The sequence below is a fragment of the Theropithecus gelada genome, chromosome 16, assembly GCF_003255815.1.
Source record: "Theropithecus gelada isolate Dixy chromosome 16, Tgel_1.0, whole genome shotgun sequence".
In the NCBI taxonomy this organism is placed as follows: domain Eukaryota; kingdom Metazoa; phylum Chordata; class Mammalia; order Primates; family Cercopithecidae; genus Theropithecus; species Theropithecus gelada.
Window position 1 is genome coordinate 51,745,220 of NC_037684.1, and position 13,842 is coordinate 51,759,061.

Here is a 13,842-nt window from a genome sequence, read left to right on the forward strand (position 1 = left end):
GGGCGCCTGTAGTCCCAGCTACTCGGGAGGCTGAGGCAGGAGAATGGCGGGAACCCGAGAGGCGGAGCTTGCAGTGAGCTGAGATCCGGCCACTGCACTCCAGCCTGGGCGACAGAGCGAGACTCCGTCTCAAAAAAAAAAAAAAAAAAAAAAAAAAAAGGAGCCAGTGCTTAGGTGGATTTGGCAAATAAAAAGTGTGTGTAGAACCATGCACCTCCAACCTTCTCCATCAGATTCTGTGGTCTAGGAGCTGTGGGGTGGACACCGAGTCATGGTGGTGTGACACAGAGCAGCCTAACCCTCATCACCCATGTGGGCGTGTGGCCTTCCTACTCATCACCGTCACTGTTCCCTCCGTGGGCTTGGGAGAGCCAGCTGGACAAGTCACACAACAGACCCAGTGTTTTAAGAGGCTCATCTTGTCATTAGAAAAGTTGGAATGAACAACGGCAGGTGGGAGGAAGCTCCTGTCTCTGGTCTGAGGCTGGCGGACGCCTGCCTTGCGCCTTGTCTCTGCCAGCTCCATGCTCTGGGGAAAAGGGGGTGGGAGGGGGGCTGTGTGTACGAGGGACCACGAGCGCTGTTCTGCTTGGACCAACCTGGGCAGTGTGAGCCATCTGGATCAGAGCCGCCAGGGGAAGGGGGCAGCCTGCCCACACCTGTGGTCCTGTGAATGGCCTGCATGGCCAGTGGCCCAGCGGGGTGGTCCTGTTTATGGCGCGATGCACACAGGCCAGCAAGTGGCTTTGATGTGGCCCTTGGAGGGGTGGAGACGAGCCCATTACAGGAACAAGCGCAGGGCCTCGTCACCTCTTACCCAAGATATTCTTGGAAATGCTCTTGCTCTAAGTGAAGATTAGGAAACCGTTTGCTATTTTAGGAGCCTGGTGCGTGTTACATACTGTGTTGACTCGACCATGACGATTGTGTGGGTCCTTTGAAAGGGGCGTGTCAGTGGGGGAGAACTCAACACCCCATGGGGAGGGGCAACTCTGGGATGCTGGGATTAGTGCAGGGCACCCTAGAGGAACCCGGGGCCACCTGCTCAACCTGCTCAGTCTCATTACCTTCTCACCCCCACTCACACCTGCTCTAACCACTTAAATCTGCTTGCTCCTGCTCACACCCGCTCACCCCTGCTCTTTACCTGCTCACTCTGATCACACCCGCTCACCCCTGCTCACACCCGCTCACCCCTGCTCACCCCTGGTCTTTACCCCCTCACCCCTGCTCACACGCGCTCACCCCTGCTCACACCCGCTCACCCCGTTCATTACCTGCTCACCCTCACTACCTTCTCACCCCCACTCACACTTGCTTACACTGACATCAGGCAGGAGTTTCTGGGAGAAGCATTCTTAGTGCCGGTGGAGGGCAGCACGGAGGGAAGTCTTGAGCTCAGGCCGAGCCTGGGTGCCCTATGGGAGGAAGGGCGTCTCAGGCAGCACGTGTGTTTGGGATGCTAGGTCTTGGTAACAGCCTTTTTAGAATTAGTTCTGATGGGGGCTGGGCTGTGGGAATCCGCCCTGGACCTTGGGAAGGTGTGGAATGGGCCACAGAACTGTGCCTGTCATCATCTCAGGTAACATGTTAGTATTCTGAGTACGCCTGTGGCCTTGTTACAGAAATGTCCCCGTAGCGTGGCTCCCCCTGCCACACGGTGTACCCCATGCCCTGCCTTTTCTCCAGCTGTAATACTGACTGGCTCATTTCCCAGCAAAAGGGGATATTGTTCTCTGGGTGTGACAGAAACAGGGCCCTTTAGCTTTCTCCTTCATTGCCTTGTCCAGCCAGGAAGTCCCTGGGCCCTGTGGGCAGTGACGGCAGAGGTCTCAGGCCTGGACCCCCTTTGTCCTCACAGGGTTTTGGTGCATCAGCAACTTGAAATAGGGAGGCTGGGTCTGGGAGACTCGCATGTCCCTCAGTCAGAAGGGCACAGACAGCCTACCCAGGACCTATGGTGAGGCAGCCAGCCTTCAAGGCAGACCTGTTCTTACCAGCCACCCCGCGTGACAACCCCACATCTGCTGGCTTGGGTCGCGTGGTTGTCCTTCACCGTCTGCCCTGTTGCGCACTGAGGTGGCTGCTTCTGAGAAGTACGTGTGAGGATTCTCAGTGCTCACAGGAAGGGATGGCCAGTGCGGGTTCTGAGCTTAGCAGGTAGTGTCAGCAGGTGTGGATGTGCAGAGGCGGTTCAGAGTGGGGTTCAAGGCCCTGAGCTCTCTGGGGAGAGGCTCAGTGGGCATCTGGGCAGGGGTATATGAGAGCAGTCCTGCAGGCGGCGTCACCATGTTCCCCTGGGAAAGCCTGCTTCTCGTCCTGCTTGGGACACAAGGCCACGGTGTGAGTGGTGGAAGCAAAGACTAGCAGTTGAGCTGAGACTGCGCCCCGGTCCTGGGTTCCTGCTTCCTGCCGCGCCGGGGTAGGGGGGAAGAGCGAGTCCTGGTGTGGCCTGTCCGCCGCTCTGCAGCCACCCCTCATGTCCAGGCACCCAGAGCGGGCTGCCTTTCTCTTAGATTGCAGCAGCGTGTGGAGAGGACTTTGGCAGATGCTGTGCTCATTTCCTGTCTGCACGTTTCCTTTTCCCTGCAGGCCTCTGGCTGTACCTGGCAGGGAGCAGCCTGCCCTGTCTCACGCTGATTGGCTCTCCTAATTTTGGGTACAGGTCAGTTCACCGGGACCTGGAGGCCCAGATTGCGATCGTGACAGAGAACGAGGCCCTGCAGCAGCAGCTTCACCAGGTTGGTCATGGCAAGTGGGATTTCCCAGGGTGCTGAGGGTGTGGCTGGGGCCCAGGCTTGCCCGTGCTGTGGGGCTGCCCTGAGAGCTGTTTCCTGAGGCAACGAGTGAGACTCGGAGCAGAGCAGGAAAGACTCCGGGTCTCCAAGAGTGCAGTGATGGGTGCTGAGCCTCGGAAGATCGTGCCTGTGACTCCCTAGACGCTTCGCACCCCACATCCTGGAGACTTTTTCTTTCTCTGCACTAGAGGAGGCCACCATTTTCTCCCTGGGACCTTTCCCTTTTAAGAAAAAGGGTCAGCTCTTCAAAGGTTCAGCATTGGAGCCGGGCGCGGGGGCGCACGCCTGGAATCCCAGCACTTGGGGAGGTCGAGGCGGGTGGATCGCCTGAGGTCAGGAGTTCAAGACCAGCCTGGCCAACATGGTGAACCGTCACCTTTACTAAAAATGCAAGAAAGTAGCTGGGCATGGTGGCAGGTGCCTGTAATCCCAGCTACTCGGGAGGCTGAGACGGGAGAATCGCTTGAACCTAGGAAGCAGAGGTTGCAGTGAGCTGAGGTCGTGCCATTGCACTCCAGCCTGGGCAACGAGTGAAACTCCATCTCAAAAAATAAAGGGTTCAGCAGTGGTTTCGGCCCTCCATTGTATAATAGCAGCGTATTTTCTCTTTGAGGAGATAAAAGGTTACCAGGAGCTGGTGAATGCTTCTGGATGACCCTCTATTTGATGGCCTGTGACATGTGGATAGACTTTTGAAATGGGAGCACATTATTACCCTTTTGTCTGAGACCTTGATGGTGCCTTGGGCTCATGAATTTGTGATCTTTGCAATAACCCTTTTCCATGGAAGGCACCAACTTCCCTTTTCCATTCCTGGGGATGCAGATAACACGGCCACAGGCCAGAGCCCAGCAGCGTGGGACGGTAACTCTGTGAAGCTTTTATGCTCCAGGGTTTGGGAATAACTGTTGCAAAATTGTCAGAGCCTTTGTTGATGGACGAGGAAATAGTCACTGCTGTGTTCCCTGGGATCTGTCCTCCTGCAGCCTGGGAATCTTGTCAGTGACCGATTGGGGCCTTGGTGCCAGGAAAGGCTTCATGACCACGACAGGCGCAAGAGGAAGTGACAGCGGTCAGTCATGCTCTGGGTGGGCCAGTGGGGTAATGGGTTTGCTCGGGTTTCTTCCTACAGTGAGGTTTACAGCAAATGACTGAGGAAGCCCCCACAAGCTGAGAGATTCCAGTAATAGGGTGACAAGCTGGCCTTGGAGCCAGGCTAGTGGGAAAGACCTGAGCCGGCAGCTTTCCACAGCGGGCTTTCCTGGACTTCTGCTTCAGTTCCAGGGGGCTGTTTGCAGAGACTTCCACTGCAGCTCTGCGCCAGGGCGGCAGAGAGTCCTTGGTGACTTTGGCCAGGGCCCAGGATGCGCTCTGCATGGATCTGAGTTGATGGGGGGAGCAAGTCCTCCAGGCCTGTGCTGGGGCCCTGGTACTGACTGTCCTCCCCCACTGCCCTAGTAAGAGCATTGAACCCACATCCTGGATCTTGAGAAAAGCTGGGGCTGCTTGTGGTTAGGAGCTGCTTTCTCAAATGACATATTTAGGATATTTTCTTTTTCTTTCCAAACCTGAGTCCCAGGGGCTTTTGCCTGTGGGAGGGTGGTAGCTCTGCTACTGTAGTTCTTCCGTTCTTTAGGGATAGACTGATTTCTCTGCCTGTGAAACGCAGAAATATGTTTCCAGATAATTCCACCTATGCTTATATACTGGGACGGCAGCTGCTCTCCTGGGCCCTGCAGTGCCCGGTCCCTAGATACCAAATCCTGCTGGGACTGCCCAGCCTCCAGCCTCCCCACAACCCAGAAAGTCCCTAAAGCCCCAGCCACCACAGGCTCCCTGCTCTCCGAAGCTGTCTCCGGAGCTCTCCTTGGGAATTCAGGGAAGGGCCCTCCTATTCAAGTCACATTGGGCACTGGGAACGGGGAGATATTTTTATCAGAATCTGAAGTCCCTCCCTCCACTTAGTACATACAATAAACACTGAAAGCTTCCTGGTTTTGTTCAGGGAACACAGTTTACCACTTGTGACCCAAGAAAGACTCCCTCGAACAGCGTGGTAACCTCGTCAGCTGACTTCCTTCTCCATCCCTGTTGTGGAGTCTGTGAGGAAACCTAAGTGTTTCTGGGAATTTCGTTGCAATCTTGGCTGGGTGTGCATTTGAAGACATAAAGCTGGAGCCAGGTCTGTGGAGACTCCTGCACACCAGCCCCCCGAGACCAGAGCTGGCTCTTCCATCAGGCACGTCCAGCCAGGGATTGGGACCTCAGCAGCAATTAGGAAGCCCCATGTCTGTGACACGTGGGGCTGCGGGGCTGCTCAGTTGGGAGTGTGGCATGGACCGGTGGATGGGACCCACTGAGCCTGGGATGGGGGCAGGGGGATGGGGGCAGGCGGAAATGAAGCCGGGGCCTGGCTTTGCCCAGCTCTTGATGGGAAAAGCCAAGGCTACGTTCTGTAGGGTTCTGGAGTGTGGGGTGTCCCCTTGTCACCCCTGGGGTAGAGGAGTTGCCAGGGCTCACTCCCAGTCTCCTGAGCAGGGAGGGTGCTGCTTTGAGTGGCACAGGCCACCGCTGCTGCTGTCCTGTGGTTGGCGCTGTGCTTCTGTGGTCATCACCCGTGGTCCTCACGACAAGGTGGGTGTAGGTGTGGCCCGGACGTTACCGAGGAGAGCGCTGGAGACTCAGTGGAGGAGAGAGAGGGCTAGAGTCGCGGTGTGACCCTGTGAGCGCTGCCAGGTGCCCCACTGAGGAGGGAGCATTTGGAGGGTAGACTCTTACGAGAGAAGCTTCTTAAAGATCCCGAACACCATTTCAGGCAAAGCATATATAAATTTTTTTTTTTTTAATGGAGTCTTGCTCTGTCGCCCAGGCTGGAGTGCAGTGGCGCGATTTCAGCTCACTACAACCTCCGCCTCCCCGGTTCAAGCGAATCTCCTGCCTCAGCCTCCCGAGTAGCTGGGATTACAGGTGCACACCACCACGCCTGGCTAATGTTTGTATTTTTTTTTTTTTTTTTGAGACGGAGTCTCGCGCTGTGTCACCCAGGCTGGAGTGCAGTGGCGCGATCTCGGCTCACTGCAAGCTCCGCCTCCCAGGTTCACGCCATTCTCCTGCCTCAGCCTCCGAGTAGCTGGGACTACAGGCGCCCGCCACCACGCCCGGCTAGTTTTTTGTATTTTTAGTAGAGACGGGGTTTCACCATGTTAGCCAGGATGGTCTCGATCTCCTGACCTCGTGATCCACCCGCCTCGGCCTCCCAAAGTGCTGGGATTACAGGCTTGAGCCACCGCGCCCGGCCATGTTTGTATTTTTAGTAGAGATGGGGTTTCATCATGTTGGCCAGGCTGGTTTCGAACTCCTGACCTCAAGTGATCCACCCGCCTTGGCCTCCCAAAGTGCTGGGATTACAGGCATGAGCCATCACGCCCGGCCACATACATAAATGTTTTTAAACCTGTTTTAAAATATGAAATTAACAAGTGTTCACTATAAAAATTAAGAAAAGCGGAAATAAACCATTTCATGCAGGGAAAACCACTGAAGCAAGCCATTGTGGTGATTGGCTGCCTGCCTTCTGCGTACAGCACACAGAGAGGCAGAGCGTTAAGCATCAGATGACGATTCTGTTGTGGACATGTATTTCGTGTCCAGCTTCCTCTGCCTGCCAATTCTGGGCACTTTCCCATATGGTTAGGTAAACGTTCTTCTCATGGCAAAAACTGGTGTGTCGTACGAGTTGTTAGTAAGTTCGTGGTGAATGCTGGTTTGTCATATGAGTTGTTAGTAAGTTGGCTGTTGGACATTTAGGTGGTTTCCAGTTTTTCCCTGTTATAAATATTATGATAAATATCTGTATATAAAAATCTTAGTGCATAGTGATTTTCTTGTGGTAAACTCTTGCAAAGGGAGCTTTTTAAGATGCTTGATTCTTGTTGCCAGAGCTCACTCTAGAAGACGACTTGTCCCCCTTTCCCTCAGCACTAAGCATTCATCAGCGTGGAGGATAATGACATCACAAAACAGCTTTGTGCCAGTTTGATAGAAGAAAAACTGTCTCATTTAAAAAATACCTCATTTTAATTTGCATTTCCTCATTTAGTGAGGGTGAACATTTAAACTATTTTTCCCACCAGTTATATTTCTTCAACTCTAAATTGAAGAAATTTAAGAGTCCTTTACATGTCTTGGTCTCAAAAGCCTTTTGGTTTGTGTTTTTGAGACAAGGTCTCACTTTGCCACCCAGGCTGGAATGCAGTGGCACCATCACGGCTCACTGCAGCTTTGACCTCCCAGGCGGAAACCATCGCCTGCCTCGGCCTCCCAAGTTGCTGGGACTACAGGCACACACCACCATACCCAGCTAATTTTTTAGATTTTTTCATAGAGACGATGTCTTCCCTATGTTGCCCAGGGTGGCCTCAAACTCCTGGGCTCAAGTGATCCTCCTGTCTCGGCTTCCAAAAGTGTTGGGATTCTAGGCTTGAGCCACTGTGCCCGGCCCTTAGAAGTCTTCAGGAACACAGCTTCTTAGCTTTTCTGAGGAATGTTTCATGGTGCAACTTGTAGGGCCTGGCCTTGCCTGCCACCAGAGCACCCTGGGAATCTCGGGGCCAGGTAGACATGGGAGGTCAGGGTTTTCCAGGCTGGCCTGAGGGGCTGGGCTAGGGCCAGCCGGCCATGTGGTGTGGTGCTGGAGGGGACTCCTCACTACCTGTCTGTCCCTCTTCCTCAGGAGCAAGAGCAGCTCTACCTGAGGTCAGGGGTGGTGTCCTCTGCCACCTTCGAGCAGCCGAGTCGCCAGGTGAAGCTGTGGGTGAAGATGGTGACTCCACTGATCAAGAACTTCTTCTGAGGACACACAGGTGCTGTCTCTAGCATCGTCTCTCAGCACGGTTTTCCCGGGAGTTCACAGGTGGGGCAGGTGGTCGTTCTGACTCAACCAGAGCTCCCGGAGGACTCTTTGATCCCTTTCTCAGTTAAACACAGAGCAGCGTCTTCAGGGGTGTGGCAGCTGTCCTCAAAGTTAGAAGCGGAATGCTAAATTAGGCAGTCTGTTGACTTTCCATCAGGTACCCACTCCACTAAGTCTCAAGATGCCTGTGTTGGGGTCGGCAGTGGGCAACCCCTTCTGCTCTCCCTTCCCAGGGGGTCCTGAAGAGGCCCTGGGGCAAGGGCTCAGGGATGAGGGGGCAGAAAGGCAGATGGAGCCCCTCCAAGCTGATCATGCTGGTGCAGGAGATGTAGACGTGGGAGGAGGAGAGCACAGTTGCTCGTGAGAGTGGCTCTGGCTTGCTGTCCTGGCTAGCTGCAGCCTGCAGGGTGGGGCGTCGGTGGAGCCAGATCTCGGGCTGCTGCCTGGACGCCTCGCTGACATCCCTGTGCTGCGGTTACAGAGATGCACCCTTCTAGACTCTGGAAGTTGAGTATCAGGACCCTCTCTGCCCACCCAGGAGGGGCCTGCCGCTTCACCAGAGGCACCAGTGGGGTCCCACAGTCACCTGAGGTACCTCTGGACTCTCTTGACGCCTAGAGGTCCAGGCAGGGGGTGGCTGCTATTAAAGGTGGGGTCTTTGCTAGGTGACCCTTTGTGTCCTGGATTCCTCCGGGCCTGGACTGCACTTCAGGTGGGGTCAGGCTCCCGAGGCCGCTGCAGCCCCTGCTCTTTGGGTCTGGATGTTGGGGGTAGCTCTGTTGCTTTGGATGGTTGGGCCTTTGGATGGTGGCTTGTGGGGAGGGATGGTGAGGAGTCCAAGAGGAGCCAGGGCCCATGTGGCCGGCGCATGCGCTAGTGCTGGCGTCTCATGCGTGCAGCATGGGCTCCCTTAGCGCCTGCCACCTTAGTTCTCGGCTAAATCTCATTTTTTAAAAATGTGTAGTTTATCTTGCAACTTCTTCTAGTTATTTTAATTACTTTTAATTTTATTTGAATAATATGTGCAAATGTAGAGAGTAAAAACAATACTGCGGCCATTTCCTGCCCTCCCCTCAGGCAGCCACTTTGGCTTGTTTCTTCTGATATGCACACGTGTCTCTATTTCTAAATAACGTGCATATCCTGTTATCTTCCCCCAAAATATATACTTAACCAAAAAAGCACCAGTGTCACTCCTAAAACAAAAATTACCAAGAATGTCTTAGTGTCATCAAATACCTAAATGGTGTTCATAATTCCAGTTGTCTTAAAATTAATTTTTTTGATTGACTTGAAGTTCAGTTAAGGACTATACCTTGTGATTGTTTTTGCCCTAGCAATTTATTTTTTGAAGAGTGAACTTTGTGTTGGATCTACTTAAAACGTTTTTGTGCCGGGCGCGGTGGCTCACGCCTGTAATCCCAGGACTTTGGGAGGCCGAGGCGGGCGGATCACAAGGTCAGGAGATCGAGACCACAGTGAAACCCCGTCTCTACTAAAAATACAAAAAATTAGCCGGGCGCGGTGGTGGGCGCCTGTAGTCCCAGCTACTCAGGAGGCTGAGGCAGGAGAATGGCGTGAACCCAGGAGGCGGAGCTTGCAGTGAGCCGAGATCGCGCCACTGCACTCCAGCCTGGGCGACAGCGCGAGACTCCGTCTCAAAAAAAAAAAAAAAAAAAAAAAAAAAAGTTTTTGTGTCACCTAGTAGCAGGGGATTTTGAATCCACGTCATGTGTGTTTATAAAGCCAGCTCTCCACATCCCCCAGTGTCTCCAGGAGCAGCTTTCGTAACCTCACTGCCTGATCTCTTTATCTTGAGGTGCTTGACCCTTGCACAGAGAGAAGCTTCCTGGGCTGCAGGGCATGGCAGCCTTTCCTTTCGTGGAGTGAGATTAGATTTAGTCCCTGTACTTTGCCTCTCTAGAAGCAGCTTCTTGCCTTTCCCTCCCGAGGGCTGGCAGCAGTCACTGTCACCCTTCATGGGGTCTGGTTCATAGGCTCACCTGGTCTTAGACAAGGGCAGCTGCAGTCCCCGCACCAGGCAGAACTGCAGTTTGAGTGGCTGGGGATAGATGGAGTGGCGGCCTGGCCACACTGCCCTGGGCAGCAGCACATCAGTTAACAGTTTGCCTTCAAACTAGTCATTACTCTGTCTTGTGGGACAATTAGACTAGAGGAGCCAAAGGAATGTGCAGGGGCAGTGGGTTTCTGTTTGGAGAGAGGCTTTCGGTAAACAGAGTTTGCATTCCTCCAGATTCTGTGGGACCAGAGTAAACATCATTGTGCCACAGCCCGGCTGAAGCCATCTGCAGTGCTGTTCCCGCAGCGCACCACTGCTCCCTCTGTCTCGGCTAATGACCTTCGAGGCTGTCCTAGGCAGGTTCTCCCCGAGGAGCTCCCCAGACCAAGGCTCCCTAACTCTGCAAAGCAACCAGAGCAACACAGAACAGCGGGTGGTCGCCGCCGCAGTCCTCCCGGCGTTCTAGGTGCATGGGGCTGTTGTGCTCCAGTCCCTGTGTTTTGTCGCTGGAGTGCAGCTTAAGTGCGAATCATCTCTTGGAAAGTTTAGAGATAATTCTGTCAACTACCCATGACATATATGTGTGGAATAGATTACTCTTATTTCATGATTTAAAGGCAAAATGGAAAAACTTCACATTTTGTGGTTATTACCAGGGACTGAAGTGAGTTGCTTGGTGGCCCCTGGCAGCTTTATCTCCCCTGGTCACCTGAAGGGCTGCAGTGACCCCTCCTGGCCAGCAGAGGTATTGGCCCAGCCAGGCTGGGGGAGGCTGAAACTGCCTCCTCTGCAGCCGCAAAGGGGCTGGATTCCTTCCTTGGGCGCCAGGAAGGGAGGATTTGAGGGATGTTTTTCTTCTCCCTCCGATAGCCCTACTGGGCCCTAAGATTGTTGTGAATCATTACCCTCAGAATTTGGATTTTCTAGATGCTTCTTAACCCATGATTTAGGTGAGTAAACTTGGAAAAATGTTTTTGCAAAACTTGATCAAGCTGAACTTAGACATTCCCAGTGGGTGTGTTTGCCTTTTTTCCCCCTTTTGAGACAGGGTCTCTTCTGTCACCCAGGCCGGAGTGCAGTAGCATGATCATGGCTTGTTGCATACTTGACCTCATGGGCTCAAGCGACCCTCTTGCCTCAGCCTCCTGACTAGCCGGCACTACAGGCACATACAACATTCCCGGCTCATTTTTTGTATTTTTGGCAGAGATGGTTTTGCCATGTTGCCCAGGCTCAAGTAATCCCGCCATCCTGGGATTAGAGGTGTGAACTGCTGCACCAGCCTGCTTTGCTTTGAAGCCTAAGAAACTTCGAGGGCCGGGCGCAGTGGTTCACACTTGTAATCCCAGCACTTTGGGAGGCCAAGGTCAGTGAATCACCTGAGGTCAGGAGTTTGAGACCAGCCTGGCCACCATGGTGAAACCCTGTCTCTACTAAAAATACAAAAATTAGCTGGGTGTGGTGGTAGGTGCCTGTAGTCCCAGCTACTTGGGAGGTTGAGGCAGGAGAATCGCTTGAGCCCAGGAGGTGGAGGTTGCAGTGAGCCAAGATTGCATCATTGCATTCCAGCCTGGGCGACAAGAGTGAAACACTGTCTCAAAAAAAAAAAAATGTTGAGGACCCTGTCTTGGTCCCCCTGGGATCTATCTTTTCTGGCGTTTACAGCTGCCTCCCCTCATCCCCCAGGTTGCTAGTTAATCCTCTCCCCTTGTGCCTGCATCCTGCTGCCGTAGCCGGCCTGGCCACCTCACTGCCGTGTCCTGCATCAGCACAGCCGCAGAGCCCCACACGTCCGGGGCTGGCTTGTGGGAACGGCTTGTTCTTCTAGACTCTGGGGGCGGGGGCTTGGGTGTGTTTCCTTACTTGTAAAAGGTCCTGTTGTTTTTGGGAGCGGGGAGTAATGGCAGATGAGACGTTGTGTGGAGGCGGCAGCTTCTGTTACGGGGTAACGCCCTGTCCCCTCATTGGCAGGTGGTTTGCATGTAGCATCAGGCCGGAGGGTGTGAGTGCCAAGCCTTCACCCCACATGCTGCTCATATTAAAAACAAACCCCACTGACCCCCCTGCCAGGAAGTCAGGATTTAGGGTTTGCTTCCTGGAATGCTTGCCTCTGGCTGCTGGGAATTGGGGCCTTTCCCCAAAGCCTGAGCCAGGCCCTACGGTGGCCATCAGGTACAGAATGGAGTCAGATGGGCACAACTGAATGGCTCCACAGGCTTTAATCTGCCCCACCTCTTCCACGCCAACCTCCACCCTCTGGTTAGTTCAGATGTGCTTGGTTACAAAGCACTTTATTTAAGAGAACAAAAGCAACAACCAGTTCCTGTAAATAATAAGTCACAGGTGAAGGGCTGAGTCGTGGTCCAGCCTCGGGGAGCGTGGGCCGTGAGGCGGGGGTGAGCTAAACCTGCAGCAGCAGCGCCACGGCTGCCAGGACCCACTTCGCTGCCTTCTCCTTGGTCTTCAGGTTAAAGGTCCAGACGTAGGTGGGGCCGCGGATGCGTGTTTTGTACACGGGACACTCATAGATGTTCTTGGTCTCCATGCGGTCCACAGGAATGGCCTTGATGAAGATGACAGGCATGGCTGGGGTCAGCTCCTTCAGCCGTGCTTCTGCGATGACTCCGGTCTGGGTGTCCCAGCGAGCCCCTGCAGGGACAGTATGGCTGAGGGCCGGGTGTGCTGCCAGTAAGTAAGGGAGGGGTCCTCCCTTTGCAGAGATGCAGAGATGGGCTCCACCCCAAAAGGCTTCAGGCCAGGTGCCACAGCAGGAAGCAGAGGCCTTCGTAGGTGATGGCGTGCATGTTGTAACTACCCCGTCTCGCTGGGCACAAGGAACCGCTCAGCTAAAGCCCTTGGGTTCCATCCGTTTAAATCTGTGGCGTTTTCAGAGCCTCATCTGTCAGCCTTAATGTCAGTGGCAGGAAATCATAACTCCAGCTAAAAATTAAAGTTCCCTGATTCTTCATGTGTAATGTCTGCTCTATGTGTACATACAGCTATGTATATAAATATTATTTGCCTTCAACCAGACTATTATTTCTACTCGCCCTGTTTAATGATGTTTCTGTTTCCTGTCTGAAATCTCAAAATAAACATGGAGAGCTTGTCTTGGTTGTGTAGGAAATGGGGCGCCTGAGCCAGTGCCAGCCCAGCCCTGCCACCCCACAGGTAACAGGGTGATGTCAGCTGTTGAAGGGGACAGGTATGTGGTGGGGGCATTGCTGCTCAACTCAGAGGTGGGCTGAGGAGATGGCCGGCCTCGTTGTCCTGTCTGACCTCTTCTGTGTAGCAGGATAGGGGTGATGTGGGGGTAGATTTCTAACAGGTGCACCAGCCTCTTTTCCCTTGAACCCTGTGCTCCAGGAGCCGCAGCAGCTGGGGATCGGGTGGGACTGGGCCAGCCGGCCTGCCCTGGAGTCTCAGCGCAGGCTGCCCTGGAGTCTCAGTGCAGCCACAAAACGCACTTCTGTCCTGGGCTCACTGCTCCATGCCGGGGAAAGCCTGAGCTTTTCAGCACTTCTCATCAGGTCGGAGCCGCTCTCACACAAGCTCTGCTGTTTTCACTAAAACACAGACCAAGTGACTGGGGCGTTTTTGGTCTCCTCCAGACCACTGCACATTCCCTGAATCCTCTCAACCCTCTCTAGGGTCAGTGTGGCTCTGACCTGCAGGCTGATGCCCCCTGAGAGCACCTCTCTCCTGCCTGTCCCCACAGCTCTTGAACAGCCTGTCTTTGCCAAGAGCTAGTTTTATCTCGTCTTGGCAAGTAGCACTGGCTCTGGAAGCTTCTGCAGACAGAAAGAACCCTCCTTACCTTCCATGAAGAGTCCATACACATAGGAGCCCTCTCGGGGGGGAGCGGTCATGTCCTCTCGGTTTTTCTTGGTCACCTCCACAGACAGACACATCTTGTCCAGGGGCCACTCGTTCTTTCTGGCCATGGACTGCATGATGGCCGTGAGGAACGACTGGGGGTTGAAGAAGCCAGCCAGCCACACGGTGGTGGGCAGGGCAAAGTCTGTTGTCCAGGCCTCGAGTTCCTGCAAGGACACGCGAGCCACTGAGAGGAGAGGGCATAGGATGACATGGGAACGACAGGGCCTTGGCCG

At 54.0% G+C, this 13,842-nt stretch overlaps 2 protein-coding genes across 3 annotated transcripts in view; one reads left to right on the forward strand and one right to left on the reverse strand.

Moving 5' to 3' along the window:
- The window catches only part of PGS1 (phosphatidylglycerophosphate synthase 1), a 50,239-nt gene extending 37,401 nt beyond the window's left edge, over positions 1 to 12,838 (forward strand). Inside the window, exons 8-10 of one of the 2 annotated variants that reach the window (XM_025361811.1) lie at positions 2,593 to 2,741; positions 7,531 to 7,660; positions 12,287 to 12,838. In XM_025361811.1, the coding sequence (XP_025217596.1) occupies positions 2,593 to 2,741; positions 7,531 to 7,650 (269 nt within the window). In that variant the 3' untranslated portion in view covers positions 7,651 to 7,660; positions 12,287 to 12,838. Of the gene's footprint in view, positions 1 to 2,592; positions 2,742 to 7,530; positions 7,661 to 9,964; positions 10,874 to 12,286 lie in introns of those variants that run through there. The other variant, XM_025361812.1, reaches the window with a different exon arrangement.
- DNAH17 (dynein axonemal heavy chain 17) overlaps positions 11,931 to 13,842 on the reverse strand; it is a 154,097-nt gene continuing 152,185 nt past the window's right edge. The window contains exons 80-81 of the mRNA XM_025361810.1: positions 13,548 to 13,773; positions 11,931 to 12,379 (exon numbers count right to left, since the gene is read on the reverse strand). Of these exons, the coding sequence (XP_025217595.1) occupies positions 12,132 to 12,379; positions 13,548 to 13,773 (474 nt within the window). The 3' untranslated portion in view covers positions 11,931 to 12,131. The remainder of the gene's footprint in view (positions 12,380 to 13,547; positions 13,774 to 13,842) is intronic.